The sequence below is a fragment of the Python bivittatus genome, unplaced genomic scaffold, assembly GCF_059951505.1.
Source record: "Python bivittatus isolate LINGU-HERP-01145 unplaced genomic scaffold, Pbiv_v1 ctg000700_np1212, whole genome shotgun sequence".
In the NCBI taxonomy this organism is placed as follows: Eukaryota; Metazoa; Chordata; class Lepidosauria; order Squamata; family Pythonidae; genus Python; species Python bivittatus.
Genome location: NW_028277098.1, coordinates 97412331 through 97434795, shown reverse-complemented (window position 1 = coordinate 97434795; position 22465 = coordinate 97412331). Strand labels below are relative to the sequence as shown.

General features: G+C 42.0%; 1 protein-coding gene across 1 annotated transcript in view; it reads right to left on the bottom strand.

Annotated features, from left to right (window-relative positions):
• Positions 1 to 9254: 9254 nt before the first annotated feature.
• SLC17A9 (solute carrier family 17 member 9) overlaps positions 9255 to 22465 on the bottom strand; it is a 31852-nt gene continuing 18641 nt past the window's right edge. The window contains exons 9-14 of the mRNA XM_025172456.2: positions 19740 to 19827; positions 19106 to 19140; positions 17329 to 17444; positions 16442 to 16497; positions 15429 to 15458; positions 9255 to 13220 (exon numbers count right to left, since the gene is read on the bottom strand). Of these exons, the coding sequence (XP_025028224.2) occupies positions 13057 to 13220; positions 15429 to 15458; positions 16442 to 16497; positions 17329 to 17444; positions 19106 to 19140; positions 19740 to 19827 (489 nt within the window). The 3' untranslated portion in view covers positions 9255 to 13056. The remainder of the gene's footprint in view (positions 13221 to 15428; positions 15459 to 16441; positions 16498 to 17328; positions 17445 to 19105; positions 19141 to 19739; positions 19828 to 22465) is intronic.

The following is a 22465-nucleotide window of genomic DNA, read 5'->3' as shown; positions in this document are numbered from 1 at the left end:
TGGCTTGGGCTGAGCATGATGGGTGAAACTAGTCATTATGGTTTGTAAACCGTGATTTATGGTTTGGCATTCTATATGATCCCAGCCATTATGGCTCAGGCAACGAACCCTGGCAAAATGAATCCCGCTGTAGTGCAAAATGGAACAAGAGCGTCCTTCCATGCTCCTGTCTCCGTGCTTGCGCGATCGCGGCTGGTGGAGCCTCGCGCCAAAACCGCTTTCGTTCTTCTTTTATAGACCTCAACCTTTCCCCCACCCTTCCTCTTATTTCGGCTTTCCTTCTCGAAAGTTAGATCCATCTTTTGTAGTCTAAAAGGCCAAAGGGCCAAAGTTTGCCTTTTAATTAAAATGCATATTCTGTAATTAAAGGCCCCATAACACATGAAGGGCATTCATTGAAATACGATGGGTGACATAGTCATTACCCCACTGTTAATTACTAATTAATGAAGCTATTTCAATTAATAGCTTCCCCACTGTCACTCTCGCTTTGACAGGGCTGCGTGCTGCGAACTGCTGCAAAATCAGAGACCCTCATAACTCTGGCACATCACCAAAAGGCCTCTACTGAATATTCATGTCAGAGGACTTTAACACTTTTCAATTAAACATAATAAAGGAAAATCTCTGTCAAAAGTGTATATCAAACATGTGTCAGCTGCTTTCTTCCCCCTCTCCTCACAAACCCCGTCCGCCTTTTCCTCCTCTACTTTTCCCCGACTTTTCAGAAATTGCTAAAGAAAAAAAAGAAGAGTTTGATGCATCTTTCTTCTCCGTTTCGGGTTCAGCTGGCAAAGACAAATACATGGTTTGACCACGTTATGCCAGAATTGGGGAATAAAACTGAAACTGTGTAGAGCTGGGATTCATACGCTAACCTGGTGCTTTTCAGGTGTGTTGGGCCACAACTCCCATCCTCCGCAGCCAACCCAGCCATGGCACCCTTGGGAACCAGGATGGAGAAGGCGAGTTCTGGTTTGACTGTATCACTTGAGATTCTTCTAGTGAAATATATCATTAAAAACCCTGCTTCCTTTCTCATTTATCTGATTTCACATGCACGGACCCACCAACCCACACGCACTCTCTTCTGTGACACGCAGATCGGTTTCCACGCTAATTCCTCCCCTTTCCTTTTCCCCAAGCCAGTCAATCTGGAATTGATTTGATTCCTTTTTGTAAATCAGAAAGAAGCCACACCTTTTCCCCAAATGTTGGCTCTCAGATTGAATGAGGAGGAAAAAAGAATCCATCAGAAATGCTGAAATTGACAAGAGCAATCAACACCCCTAAAACGGCACTGTTAACAAAGATGTGCACCTACTGAAGACTGAAAATAGGTTTACAGACTCCAAGGTGGAAACTGCTAGTGTGTTTGACTCTTTTCCCATTTTTCAGTCTCCCCAGATCTGTTTCGCTACTTTGGCAGACAAAGACAAATCCGAACAAGATTTCTTCTAGCGATAAGGAGAGAGGAGGAGACATTTTTATTTCGGCATTCGTTAGATTTATATCTCAGCGTTCCTTCGGGGGATCAGACGGCACACGCAGGGCTTCCTACTCCTCAGGGGTGTCTGCAGAGTATGGTCACAAAAGTCAAGATGGCAGCTTCAATGGTGCGTTTGAAGCTCTAAGCAGGTCTACCTGTATTAATTCCCCACCTCCCTGTGCAACCAACCACCAGCCTTCTCACCTTTTATTCTTGGCATCTCCCCCAACACACAAATCTTAGCAATGGAGGTGAATATGTGTAGCTCAGGGTTGAACTGTGGAGTCCTTGGGGTTCTCTGAGCTTGGCTGTTTTCCTGCAAACATTTCGTTACCCGGCTAGGTAACGTCTTCAGTGCTAAAATGGGATGGGGTTTGCTCTCTATTTATGTGCTGTGGTCTGCCTCGGCAGTGCTGGTGGGGGTGGGGGGTTTGTTTTGATCCTCTGGCAGTTCTTTGATTGGTATGTGTTTGCTGCTTGATTGCGTGCCTGGTGGTGACCTTTGCTTATCTGGGTGATGATTGCAGGAGATGATTGCTGGTGATTGCTGGTGAAAAGCAAAACAGAACCCCCACCCCCACCAGCACTGGCAAAGCAGGCCACAGCAGATAAAGAGAGAGCAAACCCCATCCCATTTTAGCACTGAAGACGTTACCTAGCCGGGTAATGAAACGTTTGCAAGAAAAGAACCAAGCTCAGAGAACCCCAAGGACTCCACACAAATCTTAGTATAGTTACATTCCACATCTGCATGTTATTCTCCATTTTAGCTTTTCTGACTCCAAGCAATGAGTTTGTCCACCTTAGTTATCAACACCTACCTCCATTTCTAGAATCTCCTTTTAGCTTCTCAGCAAGCTTCCAATTCATCCATACAGGCTCCTTCCAGCTTGTCCCATTTTTCCTTCTCGCGGAGATATTTTGTACCCACGTGTTCGTTTTCTCACTAGTTGCCCTTTTTGCTAAGATCAAGTGTGGGTGCAAGGCATCTCGTTTGTATTTTCCATCCTGCTTTGGCTTATTTATCCTTTACGATTACAAACCACCTTTTGCGTGAGTTCCTTAAAATCTGCCTTACTGTCAGCCCTTTGAGGTAGTCCAGGCAGGAAGCACAAATCGTGAGTATGAACACAACTTTTTTTGTAAGGTTACAGAAACAGAATCTTGCAAGTCTGAAAGCATTTCTCCCCTTCTTTACTTTTACTCTCTGGAAAACTAGGGAAGGTCCCTTTTGAAAGGTTTCCCACACCCTCCTCCCTCTTTCTGTGGGCTGAGAAATCTTTCACATGCTGGTTGTCCAGTCTGCGGCTCTCCCTCCTGTCTCCAAAGGTCATTCCCACATACTTGTCCAAGATAGGTGCCTCTCCCCTCTCAGCTTTTCCTCCCTAAGTGATCTTGAAATGCAACATGCTTGCATCCCTCCAAGTCCATTGACCCTGAAATCTTCAGTCCATTGACCCATTTCTCTCTCTCTGTTACTCAAGATTAGGTCCAGAATAGCTGACTCTTCCTTCTTTCTTCTTCTGAAAAATGAAATGGTCAAGGAAGAGCGATTAGAATCTGTTGAATCTCCCACCTCCAGCAGAGATAGGACTGGGAGGGAGGGTCAAAAAAGACAAGATGGCGGATGCCACATTGCAATGGAAGCCCCCTTTGGTAGGTGCATGCAGCATTGACCCACGTACCAAAAGGATGGGGCTTTATTATGGTGCCATGCCCACCATCTTCCCTTGTTTAACCCACCCTGTAGAAGCCACTGGGAGGTTGTTTTCCAGCAGATATCAGGGTAGGTAAAGTTTCCCAGTATCCTTAGAGCCTGCTGTCCTGAGAACTTGGTAAATTGATTTAGAAAGTCATTGTTTAAACCCTCTGTAATAAATTCTCACAACTCTTTGTTTCTTATTCCTTTTAATCTTACCCAGTGGCCACTCTGCGTGCCCTACTTTACAGATGACAGTTGTCTATTTGAAGCACTGTTGGAGGGTGTAGATCCACTGAAAAGCATCCTCCATTTAAAAGACCACCCAACTCTTGTTGAGTGAAAAAAAGGGGGGGAAACATGCAAAAAGAGAGAACGTGGGTCTGAATTTGCCCCATGTGCATTAGCCGGTGTCTAGGAGACTTCAGCAGGCAAATAACCCAGTTCTGGAGTCAGGCTTTTGGGCAGGTCACTCAGGCTGGAAGTGATCTTCTTCCCAGGCATGAATCACCCGGGATCTTCTTAACAAGATTTATTGAAGCAAAAGATAGGATTACAAGGATTTTGGCAACTGAACTATTTCACAGAATTCATTTATCTCCAAAGATGTTTGGGCAGAGCCTTTTTTATCACTGGGAGACAGACTTGTCTTCTCACTGTTTTTCTACTGCTTTTCCCATGGCTTTGAATCCTGCCCACATACCCCCAAACCAGTTAAAGTTAGGCTTAGAGTTAAGGTATGGATGACTTTTACAGTTAAGAGTTGGAATAGTTGGAATACTCTAATGACAAGTCTCCCTTTGCCTGAAATAATGTTCCCACTATTTAAATCTGGGGTACACAAAATGATGCCCCTCAAATTTCCAGGTATGCCCCTTGAGATAATCACAAGGTAATGCCAAATTATAGCTTTAGTGTGACCAACAGGGAACATTTGAAAAATACAGGAAACAATAGTAGTAACTGCATTTGATTAATTTAATTTAGTGTTCATTCGCTTGATTTAAATTACATGAATTCACATTTCATTTTGTCTGGGGTCCTGCTCCCTTTTAAGAGAAAAGCCCTGCCTGCCACTCAGATGCCCAACACAGCCCTTAACCTCAAAGAGGTTGTACACCCCTGATTTAAATTATACTAATCATTTCTAAATTTGCACCAATGGGTATGTATTAGCAGATGGCAAGGCTATGTAAGCATGGAACTTTTACTATTATTTGTCTTCTTTTTTGCAGGACTGCTTGCTTATCTCTTTTTCATTGACACAGAACTTAAAGAGAATGTATGTGTAAATTATATGGAATTCCACAGTAGGAATCTTAAACCATAACCATTAACCGAACCTTCTCCCTTCTTCATTATTTTTAAATCACACCTTGTTTGGAATGAAAGATAAGGTCTGTATTGAACTGAGTTCTCAGTTCCTACTGAGTACATGGTGTTGTTTTCTTGGTGACAACACAAAAGGGATTTGCTGTCGCACTGGAGAAACAACTGGTTGAATCCCAGATAGAGGAACTAGCAAGGGAAGACAATGTCCATGGATTGATGATTTTGGGTCAACCAATATCCATCCTCTGATCTGGATGGATCATAACAAGAGACAACTCACAGGACTAAAAATAATACTCAACTTTTGTTGTTGCATTTCAGGGGGCCAACCAGCTGGATACTACTTGGAGATGCTAATCTGAAAGCTATTTCGCCATAAAGGTTTGATGATAAGAGCTCCAAAATGTCTGTGCTAATACATTTTCAGGGGAAACATTTAACTCCAAACCATGAAAGGCCATTACTTGTTTGAAGGCCTCTTCCATGGAAGATTCTTTCCATGACAGAGTTCCTGCCCACCTACCTTCTGATCACAGCCATACACTGGAGAGATGATAAATTAACATTTTTAGAGGAGGTGGGATGTCAGAGAAGGGGGGGAAATGAAAGGAAGTTAACAGCTGCAATGAGCCTAAAAGGTAACCATGCAAAATCCCTTGTCAATAGTTTCCTGTTTTCTATTAATGAGAATGCAAGACAGGTTCCTGGTAGCTTTATAATTCTCTGTATAGAAAGTCATAACATGGATAATTGTTACACATGTACTTCACCACCGTCTCCCGTGATTTTTAATTCTTCCTCTCCACTAGCTTTGGATCAGACTTTAGTGGAACTGAAAGCAATTTGGTGAAGCGCTGTTAATAACAAAGGGTTAGCAATATCTCAAATTGACTGTGCAAGTCTTGTTAAAAACATGTATTAATCTTAGTACTAAGAATGTCCAGATGTCTTTCTTCTTGGTGTCTTAATGTGGCGGGGGGGAGTGTTCAAACTTTCCAGGCCACAAAACCTGTTAGTTAAAAAAAAATTCTTGACACCCCTGATTAAGAAGCAAAGCTCTTGTTGTAGAAAATGGGCTGTGCCCAAGTCAAACATCCTGGCTTAACGGTCTTGGACAGGCATCCCTGAAGGGGACCTTCATTGACTAAACCTCAAAATGGCACAAGATGTGTCTGCAGAGAAATGCATGCACTTGTGTGTGTTTGGGCTAAGAAACTGAACCCAGTTTGTCCTTGAAAGAACTGAGATAGAGAACCACGATAGACATTCTCTGTCCTGAAACTACCCATTAAGTTATGCAACTTGAGATCTTCTCTGAATTGAAATATTATTGTCAGGCTATTAACGGTACTGGTAATGTTAATGATGATACCGCTTGCTTTTTATTTATTTATTTATTTAGCATATCCCATCTTGATTTCTCCAAATTGTGGCAATGAGGAGGAGGAAGAGGAGGAGGAGGATTTGGCAGCATTTATAATCCACCCCAATTCAAAACGACCCAGCTAACAACGAGACGTAAAATTAAAAACCATGATAATGCAAGACAAAATAAAGACAATTAGCAAAAAAGGCAGTGACTGTGGAAAGTTTGGACAGCCGTAACGAACTAGAAGGGGGCCACTATAGAAAGTTCCACTCCTAACAACACGGACTATTGGTGGATGGTGTATCTGAGTGGAAAATGAGTATTCAAATGGTTCTGGGTCTACCACTTTCCTTGAAGGACATGAAAGTGATGTCTATGGCGTATTTCATGGACCAAGTTTGATGTGCCACTATGGCCTCTGCTAGGCAGAGATAAAGTGAGACCAGCTTTAGCAACCTCAAGGTTAGACTTCCCCAACTTCTCCCAGTCTGGCACTCTTGGGTGTCATGCTGGGAATTCCAATCTTGACCTCTCTGGGGGACGCTCAATGGAGAAGGCCTGGTTCCTCCAGTATCTTGTACACGGGTCTACCTCAAGAAACTGTGCTTAGTCCAAAATACAACCACATACTCCAAAAACAAATAAGTATATTACCATCACCACCTGCCCCCCGCCAAAACAGATGGTTAAAAGCTGTGATCATCAATCCATTTATTATCGTGACTCCAGATCATAACAAAATACATAAAAATGAAAAAAAAGTAAGAAGAAGAAAAAGAGAAAGAAAAAATAACAACGAAGGAAAAGCACACAGGGGAGTTAAGATGGGACTGATACCAAGCTTAAAAAATCCTTTTCTGAGTTTAAAAGAAAGCATGGCTAACGTCAGCTTGACGGCTAACTTTGGACTCAAATCCACAAAACGGTAGCTCAATTGTTTAATATAAGCCTGGGAATTCTTATGTTATACCTGCAAATTTATGAATAATGTTTGCAAGGCCTCGTTTTACAGCCCTTTAACAAAAGAGAACCAGTTTAGTGTAGTGGTTAAGGGAGTGTTTCTCAACCTTGGCAGCTTGAAGATGGGTGGACTTCAACTCCCAGAATTCCCCAGCCAGCCATGCTGGCTGGGGAATTCTGGGAGTTGAAGTCCACCCATCTTCAAGCTGCCAAGGTTGAGAAACACTGGGTTAAGGTGTTGGCCTAGAAACCAGGAAACTGTGAGTTCTAGTCCTGCCTTAGGCATGAAAAACTGGCTGGGTGACTTTGGGCCAGTCGCTCTCTTTCAACCCAACTGACCTCACAGGGTTGTTGTTGTGGGGAAAATAGGAGAAGGAAGGGGTATTAGGCATGTTTGCTACCTTGAGTTATTTATAAAAATAATAAAAGTGTATAACAACCCAACCTATTCAAGACAGTTAAAAAATATCAATTAACCGAAGCAGCGCTACTCACACCAGCATTAATAGAATCCACGCAAAATATTATAAAGGAAGAACCTTTGGAATTCTGAGTTGGATTTAAGATTTAAGAAGTGGAAGTGACCCTTAATTCTGTCACGAGCTGCTTTTAAACAGCCTTTCAGCCATAAGACAACAAGCATTTCGGATCAACCCAGATCTTGCAGCTCCCTCTGCTGGAATCTGCAAACGCTTTGAGCAGCTTTTAAACGCATTATAACCATCAGGACCCAAATATAATTCACTGTTGGAAATTAGCAAAAGGATCAGTGTTTTTCATTCCCAGCAAAATTAAATTCATCATAACGGGAGGAGTTATTTCCGGAGCATGAAACCACAATGTGACAGATCTCTGTTTAGCAGACTTCAGATCCAAGTATCTGCCTCGACATTCCCCCGAAATAACAGATGAAACGGTTGCATTCAAAGTAGTCCAGATAAGAAAATTACACACACGTGGTTTTAACACCATTTGTAATGATTTAGGTAATTTGCATTATGACATCATTACTCAAGTGACTACATTAATTGCTGCAGGGACATTATGCAAATGATTGAGGCCTTTACCTGGTGATGTCATAATGCAAGCAATTACATCATTCACGTTATGCTGCTGTTATGCAAACAATTGGGTCATTTGCCCCCATGATACCATTACACAAATGACACAAATTGCCACAAATGATGTAATGTGCAGTTTAATGGACAGTAACAGGCATGCCTCTTCCAAACCGGTCCAGTAAATTAAGACCGCAAAGTACATTTTTCCCCAGATGATCCTGATTACTGGGGTACTGGCATTAGTCGATGCCCCCCCCCCCCAATGAAGAAAGGCATTACACTGACTGGGGATTCTGATTCAGCAAGAACATGGTCTAGAAGGTCACTCAAGGATCTCTAAAAGGTCCCGATCATCTTCAACAAAATAATACAACTTCTTCAGTTATGGTGCAAATGCACAGCAAAACCACATAAAAATGTTTGGCCAAGCCAAAAACAATGGTACAAGGTAAACAGGCTCTATAAACCCAAACTTCAAAATAAAACTTGGTGAGATAGCTCCAGATCTCAGTTCATACACCCGTTTCACTTCGGTGAGGTTTACAGAGAAGACAAACCTCTAGAGACCCATTTTGGCACTGCTAGACCAGAGTTTTAAAATTGTTGAAGAGTTATGGATCTCACCATACTAGAGTTACTAAGGTTCTTTGAGGGAAAGCTGTCACAAGCCTCCTTCTGACCTGGTTAATGTGATTGTGTGCAACCACTTATGGAAACCACCGATAAGGAGCTCTGGGAAAGTTAACTACAGACTTATCTGTGTTGTGGGAAGAGGGTTGCTACGAACTGGCAAAATGTAGTATATGTAGCAATCATCAATATCTTCCTACTTATAAATATTTAGGGACAGAGACAGTGAAACGCAGAAACAGGAATGCACAATTGCACAAGGGGTTGCATTTTAAGCAGGTTGATTTATTTATCACAAGTCTACTCCAAGCTGATACACATAGGGGTTCTGCTTTCATTTCACCCTTAGGAATAAATAAAGTGCTATCTTGTGAGGGGTTTTTTGGGGGGGGCACTCACTACTCCCTAACAAAAGTACTTGTTTTTTATGACTTGACCATCATTTTGACATGAGGCAGAAGTAGGATTACCTCCTCGGGTTTTAAAATATTTCTTGCATTTTTTTTTAAGATGTAAGAAATATATCTTTTTTAAAAAGTCATGGGAGCTGGAGTTTTATGTTATTTTATCACTGTACCCTTGACTCCTGCACTTGGACATTTCACTGGGTGGAAGAAAAATTGCTTAGACTAGTGTTGTCCAAACTTGGCCACTTTAAGATGAGTGGACTTCAAGTCCCAGAATTCCCCAGCCAGCCATGCTGGCTGGGGAATTCTGGGACTTGAAGTCCACTCAAAGTGGCCAAGTTTGGACAAGACTGGCTTAGACAAATTGGAGGTCCCTGTTCCTCCCCTCCTATTTCAGCTGTCTCCCCAGAGTCAGCACGGCAGAGTTGCCAATAAAGCTGCAACCTTGAAACGGGTGGGAGGAGACGGGTGTGTTTTGGAAGCTCTGCAGCCACCAGCAAACAGAGTAAAGCAGCTGAATAAAAGAAGGTGAGGGTTTTTTTCCTCCAGAAGGAGTGGATGGTCCAGAGGAAAAAGAAGAGGTACAGCACAACGTGGAAAGGTGCAAATGCTTTTACATGCTGGCCTTTAACAGAGAAGAAGAAAGTCGAAGAAATCCCAGAGAGAGGAATTAAAGACAGAACAGGCTCTGTAAGAGGAAAATGTTGCTCTGTAATAGTAAGCTATACAGACATAATAGTAGTAGTATATAGTGTAGAGAGAATTGTAATTGGATAGTAGCAACGGTATAGGATAAGATAGAGGCAATGGAAAGGGCTCACGCATATATGTTTGTAAATTTCACATTTCACTTTTGTATCTTGGTTTTTTGTTTTTTTTAAATAAAACATCTCCCCAACCTTTATAGGGAGATACAGAAAACTACCCTACTACCAGGATCTGGTGCCTTTGTGGATCTTTTGAGTCTGGGTCAATCCAATTGGGTACAATTTAAAAAAAGAAACTGTGACACAGTGCGATTGTAAATTGCTTAGCTGTGTGATGCTCTAGCCCTAACCCTGACTGAGTGATTATGTATCATCAGGTCAGAATCAACTCTTAGTGACTGCATAGATTTTCTCCAGGAGACTCCGTCCCCAACCTGTTCCATCAGATCTTCCGATGGGACACCTAAACATTACTATAGTGTTGTCCAAACTTGGCCACTTTAAGATGAGTGGACTTCAACTCCCAGAATTCCCCAGCCAGCCATTCTGGCTGGGGAATTCTGGGACTTGAAGTCCACTCATCTTAAAGTGGCCAAGTTTGGACAACACTGCATTACTAGGCCAATTAATTGATCGATCAATAGGAAGCTGTCCTCCTGAGCCACATTTTCAACCCAGATTCTTCTATTCTTGAGCAAAATGGAATCCAGCAAGGTTTGTTGGGTTTAGGTATTTAGCAGCTTATTAACAGAAGACCAAAGTAACATAAACAGTAATTACAGTCCACCATAGCTCACATCTGATGGAAAACATCTCAACTTTTATTTAAATAAAACTTGGTTTTGCTTGGAATTCTCTCCATTCTTTTGGCAGATAAAATTCAGCAAGAACCAAAAAGATGCCCTATGTTCTGGCAGTCAAGTATACCATTCTCAAAAGGCACAAAAGGTGAAATCCATGTGTCCACAGGAGGCATTAAAAAGGGGTTAAGTGAGGTAATTATTCAACTAATAGCTGCAAACAGCATAACGAAGGCAGGAGTGGGAACCGGTGTTCTTAGCAGCTCTGGGCAACATGATGAGGGATGCTGGGAAATGAAGTTTTGGTGATATCTACAGGATCATAGGTTGCCCACCCCTGCTGGAATGAAACATGCAAACAGTTCAATTATGAACAGACTCTTCAGGTCTGAAAAGACATTGCAACAAACATGAGGCTATTCTTTCCTCTCTGTAACATATAATACAATTTAACCTTTATCAAGTCATGACTAGTCACATTTTTCCACTGACTTCCACATCACTGACCACTACTGGTAGAGTCAGCTGGAGAAACATAGAATGGGGTTGAAGTCAGGAACCATAAATAGAACAAGGTGTTTTGGAACCCAATAAATAGATGCCATTTTTAGAGCATCCAGTTGGATCTTCACTGGTTCTACAACTCTATTCAAGTACTAAGACATCAATATGACCTTCCTATGCCTAGAACACACAGGAAGATTCTTTCAACCTGAGACCATCATTACAAAAGAACTTCTTGCATTGTTAGTGTCAGCAATCTGAGAAGCCCACCCCTACCCCTGGTCCTGAACCTAACATCCAAATATTTGTACACTTGGCTTTTATTATTCCAACAAATGAATTCCAACAAGAGGGTGAGATTTTAGTATCCTGCTGTTTTATCATCCTGAGTTAATATAAGCACTGGTGAGAGACAGAAATCCTGGAAATAATGAAAATTTTGTTAAGCTAGAGCAGCTTTGTAGGTGTATTGGGTTACATATTCCAAGTCCAATACACCTGCAGGGCACCAATTGCAGAAGGTTGACCTAGAGATGCAATTCACCAAATCCAAGGTTCTCATCTCTTGATTTATTCCAACCTCTCCTTTGTATGAAATTTGATCTGGATGAAACTGTTCTTCCAGCAATCAGAATGGCCTGTGACAATTCTGGTGGGAACACTCTGGACTTTTTATGCTGTCCAGATCCATTAGACATCCCAGGAGGCCCAACTAAATTGGGCTGCTTCTATCTCTCTCATGATGAGAATGAGAATAAGTAGGCAATCTGAGCTCCCTTACTGGATATTACGTGGAATACAGTCATATAACTGTAGTTTGGGCTTTGCATAATCTGCTCACTCATTCTCCATAAGGTCGTATTTTTTCTGAACCGAGGTCCTCCAGACATGCTGATCTACGGCTGCCAACAATGACAATGGGCTTGGCCACTGGGGTGACAGAGCTGTAACTTTAAACATCTGAAGGATCTCAGGCTGTGAAAAACTGATGGATAATATTGCTGGTACTTGGCCAGTCTCCCACCCCATTGATTTTTTTTAACAGAGCTGGTCCAACATCACTGTATAGGTGTCATACATGTTCATAACTACAATATGTGCGGGTGTCCGCATGTATATGTATGTACACTGGAACAACATGCAAATAATTTATGGATTTGAGAGATTTTGCAGTAGATCACAAGAGAAGGAGGAGATTTTGCAGGATTTTGCAGGAGATCTTAAAGGAAATCTTATGAATTCCTGGCAATCCTTTTGGTCAGCGTGTGAGGATGCCTGTGGCCAGAACTTCACCAGCCTTTGACATATATACATCCCTTGAGTCACACAGCTAAGCAATTATGAGATCTACATGTATGTCCAAAGGAAACAAAAGAAAGAGAAGCCATCATCAAGAAGTCTTAGAATTACAGAAGCAGCAGCTCATACTAAGTCTGGGGTTTGTGTGTCCATAGGACACTTACAACGATGGCTTCAAAACTCCTAAAAACAGTATCAAAATATATGTTAGAGTTTCTGCATGCTTTTGCTGTCGCCCAGATGATCATCATGAATGTTGGAGAAAATAAATATTGTTTTGGGGGGGGTGGATATGAATGGGTCTTTGCCCTTCCTATCACACAGGAAAGTAACCAGGAGCAAGCTCTACGTGGCTGCACATTTTGGGTGCATGCCTGCAATGTAACAACCTGCTGCTGCAAAAAGCATTGAAGCCAGAGTCAGCATATTTAAACTGTTTTCTCAGGTCATCTCACACAATTTGCCCTGGTCTCTCCAGATATACTGGATTTATACTGGATTTCCATAATCCCCAACTAACACAGCCAACGTAAGTTTAATGTTGGCTAGATCTCCAATGCATGGGGGTGGGGGGAACCCACTTTGGGAACGATGGGGGAATAGCACCTAATCAAAGAGGTGAAACACATGCCAACCATGTGAGAGTGAAAGATTAGTAGATCACTAGGTAACTCTGGAGCTAATTTGTTAATGCATGGACCTTCATCACTCCATAGCCAGTATGGTTTCCCTGGAATTCTGCTTTTTTAAGTTCTCCATTCTGGCATCTTGACACCTCCCGATAAGTCTGTGGATATGTTTATAATTCTATGTAGACGGGGTCTAGGTCCATTCTTTGAGCTTTTCCGAAGATGAGAAACGTACAAAGTCCAAGGGCATTCACTATCGCCACGAGATTGAAAACAGAGACCCAAGAGCCTGTGCTCTCAATGAGGTGTCCAGCTAGGTACACACAAATGACACCTGTGTGCAGAGAGAAAACACAAAGGTCAGTGTGCTGGTTCTTCTTTTTTTTTTTAATAACAATGCCGTACAACCTTGTTTCCTCTCCAGAAAACCCTGAAGTTCTTAGTTTTGGGTATTCCGCTGACAACAAACAAGTTTAGATTACTATAACTGGCTCCACCTGGGGCTGCCCTTGGTGGCTACCCAGAAACTGCAATCAGTACAGAATATAGTTGCCCGTACACTAATGGGAGCAATCTAATACTGTCATATTACACCAGTACTACGGGAGCTGCAGGAATTGGTGGTTTGTTTCTGGGTACAATTCAGGGTGCTGGTTAGAGCTGGTAAAGCTCTACGTGGCTTGGAGCTCTGGTTATCTGCAAGACTACTTACTCCAGCTAGAATTTGCCTGTCCAAGGTGTCCCAGCAGAGGATGCATGCTGAAAATTCCTACCGCCACAAGGTGCCACAAAAGGAGACACAGAAGCAAGTATTCTCTTCTGGGGCTCCCTTTCTGGGGGATACTTTACCTCCAGAAATAAGAGTTGCACCCTTAGGAAGTTAGTCCAGACCAGGCTTTTTCAGAGAGCATTAGGGGCTGAAGAATTGAAGAGAAGAAGGTCCCTGAGATGATTGATGGGTGTTGGTAATCAGGGGGATCCACAACAGTGATCACTGGCTTCAAAATAGGAGGCATAACCAGGTGAATGAAGCCCTGTCCCTTATTTATTTATTTATTTATTGGATTTTTATCCCACCTTTTGAACAAGAGTACAGGAAGCATGCATAATGCTCCTTTCTCCTATTTTGCACCACCGCAACAGCAATCCTGTGAGGTAGGTTGAATTATGAGAGAACAGCTGGGCCACAGTCACCCACAGTGAATGACTAGATACATGTGTGTGTGAGTGTGAGTGTATGCACACACATGGAATGCAGGCAACACACATTAAAAAGAAGCTGGGCTTTGAGTGCCCAGTTGTGCCCGTCATTTTAAAGCCAATGACCTGGCTGATAATAGTGACTGTTCCATTGGTTTATGGTTGATTACACATTTTGCAAGCCACTTAGATTCAATTGACTGAAGTAACGTAGAAGCACTTATCAATAAATAATAAATGGATTTCCAATTTGGAAGAGCTTAGCTGTTATAGCTTCCTTAAAAGGAGCATGGAATTTGGGCAAAATGCAGAGGATGCCTGGTTCCTGAATGAGGTAGAGCAGTGTTTTTCAAACTTGGCAATTTTAAGCTGTGAGGACTTCAACTCCCAGAATTCCCCAGCCAGCCATGCTGGCTAGGGAATTCTGGGAGTTGAAGTCCTCACAGCTTAAAGTTGCCAAGTTTGAAAAACACTGCCGTAAAGGAGGAAAGATGGGGTCCTAAATGAAATCTTGAGATCTAACTTCTGACTCCCCACATCCCTTAAGCACAGTTCAGCTGTGGGACTTTGTCCACATGTAGGGACAACTACAACTTGGATACTCCAAAGTGGGAATTAGATAAAATCATGGATAATTTATTCATGTATTTGATTTTGATTCTGCCTTAATTTTTGCTCAGCTCAAGGCAGCCTACTTAGCTAATGTTCCTACTTCCTATTTTCCCTACAACAACAATTATGTTGATATAGGTTGGCTGAGGGAGAGTGACTGGTCCAAAGCCACCAGCCAGCAGGAGCTACTGGGCTTCATGGCTATATATTTCCTCCAGAGTCATGGCTGCACAGCACTTTGGATTCAGCCCCCCAAAGATGCACTGGAGCATGGGAGACTGGGAACCCAGCACCCAATCTGCAGTGCCTTAAAGCAAAAAGCACAGCTGTTCTATTCATGCTCCAAAGTACCCACCAAAGACAGAATGTAAAGGGTGGGATAACTTTAGCCAGTGCACCTCCTAATCTAAACCGGAGAATGTTACTGCCCTGACATCCTGCTTAGAGATTTTCCACTGGAATCTTGGCTGGGGGAAAACTGTCCTGTTCTGAATAACCCAGTGGTGTGATACTATAGGGCTCCTGTGTTTTCCTAATCTTCGAAAACCAGAAGCTAAAGGAGCCATTACAAAAGAAGGCCATTTAAATCACCCGGCTGGATTATCTGTTTGTTATTTCCTAGCTGTTGGCTCAAAGCTCATTCCGTAGGCCACACAGTTGGCCCTGTGGATACAAGTATACCTGAAAACAGCCTGGGGAGGGATGAATGGTTTATTAAATCATAACTTACCTAATAAAGCTCCACCTGTATTTGCCACACCTAAGGAAAGATAAAAAAGAAGGTGAGGCGTAATTTCAAAAAGTATTTGATGCTTCCAGCCTGACGTCTTTTCTGTTGTCTCTGGCTCCATCAAGCGCATCACCATTTTCTTTAGACTCTCAGTAGTTTCTTCCTCTGAATCCTCTGAATCTATCACTCTGCTTTCCCTTCAGGGAGTCCTCTTCACCTTCTTTATAGGGAAGTTTCCTTGAACAATTATAATTCCTCTAACTTGACCCTCTGCTGACATTCATTGTTGGCCAACCCAAAGAGGATCAGAACTTATTCCTTCCCCCAGCTCCTTCCACTCAAATCTCTCTGATAAAATCATCAGAAGGGAAAGGATGTTTCTCTGAGATTTCATCACTACCTATAGGCAGTCCATTCACACCCTGCAGGAAACCCTGGGTGTCATCCAGATCTTAAGGGATCATATTAAGAAGGCAGGGGCACATGATTTTCACTGCTTAACACAGATTAGTTAACTTATTCATGCTCTTTAATTATTCTTGGCCAATGGGAATTACCTGCCAGGATGGCTAGAGACTGTTTCAACGGCTGCAGTAATCTGTGTTAATCCAGACCTTCACAGAATGTCAGAATCTTTGCAATTAAGAAAACTGGGTTCAAGACCTCATGCTGACCAGTCTCTGGCAACCTTGCCTTCACATGATATTTTGTGCTTATATAACTAGAGGTCTTTTTCCTGATTTTGTACAAAACAAGGATCTTAGAAGGAGCTAACTGAACATGACTGATCTCAAAAGATAAGAAGGATTAAGCCAGGTTAATATTTGGATGGGAGCCCAACCAGAAATCCCAGGGCATAGTCTTCACTGGGAAGTTGGAAAAACATCCCTGAAATGGAAAGCTACTTCCAGATTGTTGCCAAGAAAATTATATGGACCCAACCATGAAGTCATCAGGAGTCCCTACTTGACTTGATACGTATTTTATATTAGAAAGAAGTAATTTAATCTCACCAAACAATAAACCAGCACATGAAGGAGCCAGGTCCTGAATATTGACTGAGATGCCACTGCACAAAAAATAAAGATGTCTTACAACCAAATCTCAATGAGCAATTAAATTGGCAACATTTGGAAAGAGTTAAAATCTGACAGCTGTATTTGTAGGCCTACCTGTTGAGTTATCTTTGTAGTAGAAAGTAGCTTTCCTTAGCTCAAGAGAAGATTAATCTCAGGCTGTAAGGCTACAAATGACCTTACAAATTTGCTACCCCCAGGCCATCACTGATAGTATTTGCTAAAATTTAGAGGCCCAGTTGTCTGCCATTTGGTAGAATGGACTATGCAAAAGCTTAGGGTATGTCCCTAAAACAGACTTGAAAGATAAAAAGGTCCTCCATTTGAATTCAACCCCTGGGGACATGATGTTGTTTTCCTAAAAAAAAGGTCCCACCCCAATCACATGAAAAATTTGAAAATGAGAACACCAACTATGTATTTGACATAACTTTGTCCTTCAGTGATGATCCTCATGGCCACTGGGTCCCCCCAGCTTCACAAAAAAATGATTGCCCACCCCAGCTTAGATAACTGCTTCTTGCATCCTTCCTCCAAGGAACATAGTATCACCTTTCTTCACATCTGCCTCACATCTGTGAGGTAGAGTGGACAAAACAATAGCAACTTACTTGTGTCCAGCCAAGCAGAGACATGAATTTATGTCTCTCCAGCCTTGGCCCAGACACCAAGGCTTTACATCAATGTTTTTCAAACTTGGCAACTTTAAGATGTGTGGACTTCAACTCTCAGAATTCCCTGGAATTCTGGGAGTTGAAGTCCACACATCTCAAAGTTGCCAAGTTTGAAAAGCACTGCCTTACATTAAGAGGGTGTGCTGTTACCTGTGATTGAAAGTCTGAAGTCCAATACTAGCTGAGGCAAAGACCACTGCTTGGCAAAAGTTGGAGGAGTAGCCTATCCCTAAGGCAAAGAGACTGGATACCCCTGAGCCAATGACCTCAAAGGAAATCAAAAGACAGAAGTTTAGTTGATGTACTGGCTATTATTTATTTACTTCCCTAAGCTTATACGCCATTCCAATCATGCCTGACTCTGAGCAGCTTGCAGACCTCTGGAAGAGTAATAAGCTTAAAAACTGAATCTAACATTAATAAATAACTCCCCAAGCACCATGGAAAAAAAAATCAGCACAATATTGTCCAGAAGAGATTACAGTAAGAGAGATATGAAGACAGGAACAGAAGGTATAATGGGATATGAGAAGGGCCTTGAGGAACAGGAGGAAGAGCTGCAGCCAAGGCAATGATCAGCTAAGAGAAATCTGAGTCCAAAGCAGGAATGGAATTTGAGAAAGCGTCTCAGGGAGAGAATTTGACCCTCCCTAGTTCTCTTTAGGATAAAGCCAGGGACGGGGGAGGCACATTCAAAGTTGCAAGATTCTGTTACTGAAATAAGAGTTTCAGGATTCATGACTTTGGCATTCAAGTCTGGTCTACTACAAAAGGCTGAAAAAAGGGCTCTGATCCTCAACACAGGGGCAGCCCAAGTGGATTTACTAGGTGATGGAGGACAACCTACCCCTGCATACTGTCTCTCAAGGGTTGCTACCCTAGTGGCAAAAGAGCTGCTATGTGCCCTTCAGCAGGCCACCAGAGGTCTTGGTCTGATGCATGGGGAGCTGGCCATGGTGACTCTCCATGCAAGCAGAGATCAAAGCTGCCCCCCCTCCTTTGACTTGGAGGACTTCTCTCAGCAGCACAGATGAGATGTTGGTCAGAGCACAAGCCACCCTAGGCATCCTCTCTATGAGCAAAAATTGCCGCTGAGCCCTACATGCTGTTATGTTTTTAACTGTGATTTTGGTTTTGGTTTTCAACTTGTGACTTTATATATGACGATTTGTGAGAAACTCGGAAGCAGGCGGGGAGGACATGTTACGGTTGGTGTGAGAAAAGGCAGCAAAGCCTAGATGTGAGGGCCATAGGAAGGAAATCTTTCAAAGAAAGTCTACCTTAATGGGTTGGGAATTTACCCTTACAGTTTTCAAGATTGTGTTTTCATCCCTGATGTAGAGAGGAAGGAAGATGACCTTGCCAGAAGTATGCAGGAATTGTTCCCCAGGTAAGAGGGACTGAAACATTTTTCAAGTCCAGAATAATAAAATAACATTTGGAAGCATCCCTAATTCACTGGAGTATAAGAAAAAGAAGGTTAGTTAGTATAGATAACCTCAATAAAAGAGATTATGTGGAGTTGATTTCCTGGTCTGGTCTACCTAGTGGGGCTGATATCAATCAAAAAAAGCTTCAGCTCTTTTGCATAGGCAAAAGGTCCTGTATATCTCCATCAAGGTCATCTTCCTTCCTCTCTACGCCTGACTAGTATTAAAGATGCCTCTCTGAAAGCTGCATGGTTCTCGCTACTTGTGTTTGCCAGCTACGTAATCCTCTTTTACTGTAAGCCACCATAAGTCATTCTGATTTGGTGGTATATAAACCTAGTAAATAAATAAATAATACAAAAAAGGCCCCAGATTGTTCTATGAGTCATATAACTAAGGATACCAAAGTCTCACAAGGCCCCCCTATCATTGGCACCCATGGAGATAGCCTTTCGTTCTTTCTCTGTAACAATATTAGAATATTTTTTTCCCCTTACCTGCATAAACTTTCGAGCAGTGATTGGTTTGCACCCTAAAAGCAGAAAGAGAAACCATCAACTGATCAGGACAGCTCCGTTGTTCATTGCTGGCGAGGTCTTTTGCCAGCTATTTTGGACAAATCCACCACATAATATTGCCACAGATATTTGTAAACATTTTAAAAGAAAGCACATACTTTTAAAGATAGATTTTCTCCAGGATGATTTAAAAACAAAGAGGAATACAATTCTGGAAGACAGTGTAAAAACTAGGGCTATGTATCCCTTTGGAGATGTGGTTGCTTTAAAGAGCTCTTGAGGTGTGCCAGATTTGTACCACCTGCGTATTCTGATGTACCAGTTTGAAACTGCATCTGAAGTGTTGCAAAACCTTAGTAGAAACCATGTTTAATTCTCTTTTGCTTTTGCTATTTGTCATATCCTATCCTTCATCCACCCCTCCTCACCCCAGTTAGAAGCAACATTCCTGCACATTTTGAAGTGCCAAGAAATAAAAATTAAGGAGAGAAACATTAAACCACTGCAAATCAACAACACTGTTTTCCAACATTCTATATGTAAACAGTAACAACATGTCACTGTTGTGTTCTGAATGGACAACTCAAAACTAAAAGAATAAAGAACAAAGTACCTTGATTGATACACTGATCGGAGAGGAATCCAGCAAACAAACTAGTTGGAATTGCCACCAGCCAAGGAATTACATTAAAAATCCAGCCCTGGAAGGAAGATAGAAACAAGTATCTGCAGAGCTTCCATGTTAATAAATGCCAAGAAAAAAATCACTTAGGGTCAGTTAAAAGCTTAAAGCATTCACTACGTTGATTGATTAAGTGCCATCAAGTCGTTTTCAACTCCTAGTGATCACATGGATAGATTTTCTCCATGATGATCTATCCCTAACCTCACCTTTCAGGTCTCTTGATGGTGTACTCATCACTCCTCCATTCACTTTGCTGCTGGTTGTCCTCTTCTCCTCTTTCTTTCCACCTTTCCCAGCATTACAGCCTTCTCCAGGGAGCTGGGTCTTCACATAATATGTCCAAAGTAGGATAATTTGAGCCTGATCACTCATGCCTCAAGCAAGAACTCTGGGTTGATTTGTTCAATGATCCATTTGTTTGTTACCTTGGCTGTCCACAGTATTCTCAGGAGTCTTCAAAAGTGTCAATACTCTTCCTACTTTGCTTCTTCAAAGTCCAACTTTCACTTCCATAGTCTCACAAGGAATACCATGGCTTGCACCATTCTGACTAGGTATTTAGGTTATGGAATATAGGAGATGTCTTTACACAACAAACTAGGCTAAGCCTAATGGTTTAAGCTGTTTTGAGTTTTTTGTGGTTCAGTGTGTTGTAGGAATCCAGGCCTTAAACATCTTGAAGACCACACTGATATAACCCAGGGGCAGAATTAATGAAATTCAGCTCCTTTCTTCCATTACTATTCTAAATCCCTCCCATGCTAAAATACAGGCTGAATAAATCCAGCCATTTACCTCCTGCAGTCCTGTAAAATGTTGGGGAGTCAATTACAGCCCCAATCCCTCCACAGGCACCCACTTTTCTTAGTAAGTTGCATGAAGCAGGCCCCAGAGTTAAGCTGTAACGTTGTTTATTGGCCTGAGGTACAGAATGCTATGTAAACACAAGAACTGTATTTTGTTAACCTGGGTTTAGAGGTAATGCAAACTGGCAAGGATGTTACCTTAAACTGAGTAAACTTAATGATCTGTTTACCTCAGTATTAAGCCTAACAACCAGAAGCACTTTTCTAGATTTTCAGACAAGAATTGGGCGTGCCAATGATTAAATCTGAAATATTTGTATGTAGCATATTGCTAAGTAATACCCCTTTCTTTTCTATAGAATGTTTCTTTGGCCCTGTGCCTACGGAAAATATGCTTTTTAAGCATCTAATTCAGGTTGCTCCCAGACAAAATTCTTATTCTTCGGACACCCTGTCTTCTTCATAGAATTTTAAAATTGTCTTTCAAGTGCCATGTTCTCCTATTGCTGCTTCTTCCACCACTTTGATTTAGACCCTCAAAGACATACATACAGAACTCAGTTATAGGAGGGAAAATGTAATAGCTTTTTTGACTAGTAGCACTAAAAATCATTATTCTGGAAGAACCTGGGTTGCTAGAAAGTGACACACAGGCACATCCATATGACAAAAAAGGGGTGATTTTGTCCTTTGCAAGTCTAATCACTGGGTGGTGCTATTTTACCACAACAAGGCTTCCTATCAAAGTGTTAATTTACCGCCACTGTCTTCCTGCTTCGCTAACCTTAAGCAGATGGAAAGTGGAGGCAAACTCCTTTCGTACCATCTTCACGACAATCATTTGTCTAGTTTACACCGCTGGCATTCATGCTTATTTGACTTTCTATGAGCACCAAGGGTGCCATAAAACAGAAGGCAACCGTGAACACAAAAGGTCCTCTGATAAAAGAGTGATGGCTTTCTGTCCGGAGTTAAGTTAAAAGACAAACAAGTGAGAGCCCAACCCATCACCCCACCCCACAACTACCTTTAAATACTGCCACAGAATGATTTAACAACAGGGACATTTTAGTTGGGATTCTCTAGGCCAGTGTTTCTCAACCTCAGCAATTGTGAGATGTGTGGACTTCAACTCCCAGAATTCCCCATGCATGAGAAACACTGATTTAGGCTCAAATGCAACCACTAGGCCTCCTGCTACACCCTGAAGATTAGGTCCCATGTCCAGCCAAACCCAGCGACTTTAGCTGTGTTTGGATAACGCTGCTCACAATAATTCATTCCTCCATTGGAAACACCCTAGCAGTCCGTGATCAGAGATGCCCTAGTCCAATGTTTCTCAAAGTGTGGTCTGAGGACCTCTGGGGGTCCCCCAGACCTGCTCAGGAGTCCTTGAAACCAAAATTATATATTAAATATTATCAATATTGAACACTAAACAATATTAAAATCCCATCAAATCATCATGAGAAGCGGTAGCGGCAGCGAATGAGTCCAGTTTAATTTTTAATATGGTAAATTTCGATCAATATAACCCATACCAGCAAAAGTTCTATCATTTTTAAAAGTGGGAAGGGGTCCTAAGGGAAAAGACGTTTAAGAAATGCTGCCCTAGTCAAACACCAAATAGCCATCTCAGACCAGGTCCGAAATGCTGCGAAAGTGATGGTGAGCCTATCAAATCCCTGTAGATTTTAAAAAGAAAAATAGAAATGGGGGAGAGGAAGAATGCTTAAAAGTCTGCAGTAGAGGGCACAGAGGGATCCTGGAGTTGAGGCCCAGTGCCATCCAGGAGAGAATCAGGAGAGGTTTACCCAACCCATCCTTTTTTCCCCTCCATTTTTCATT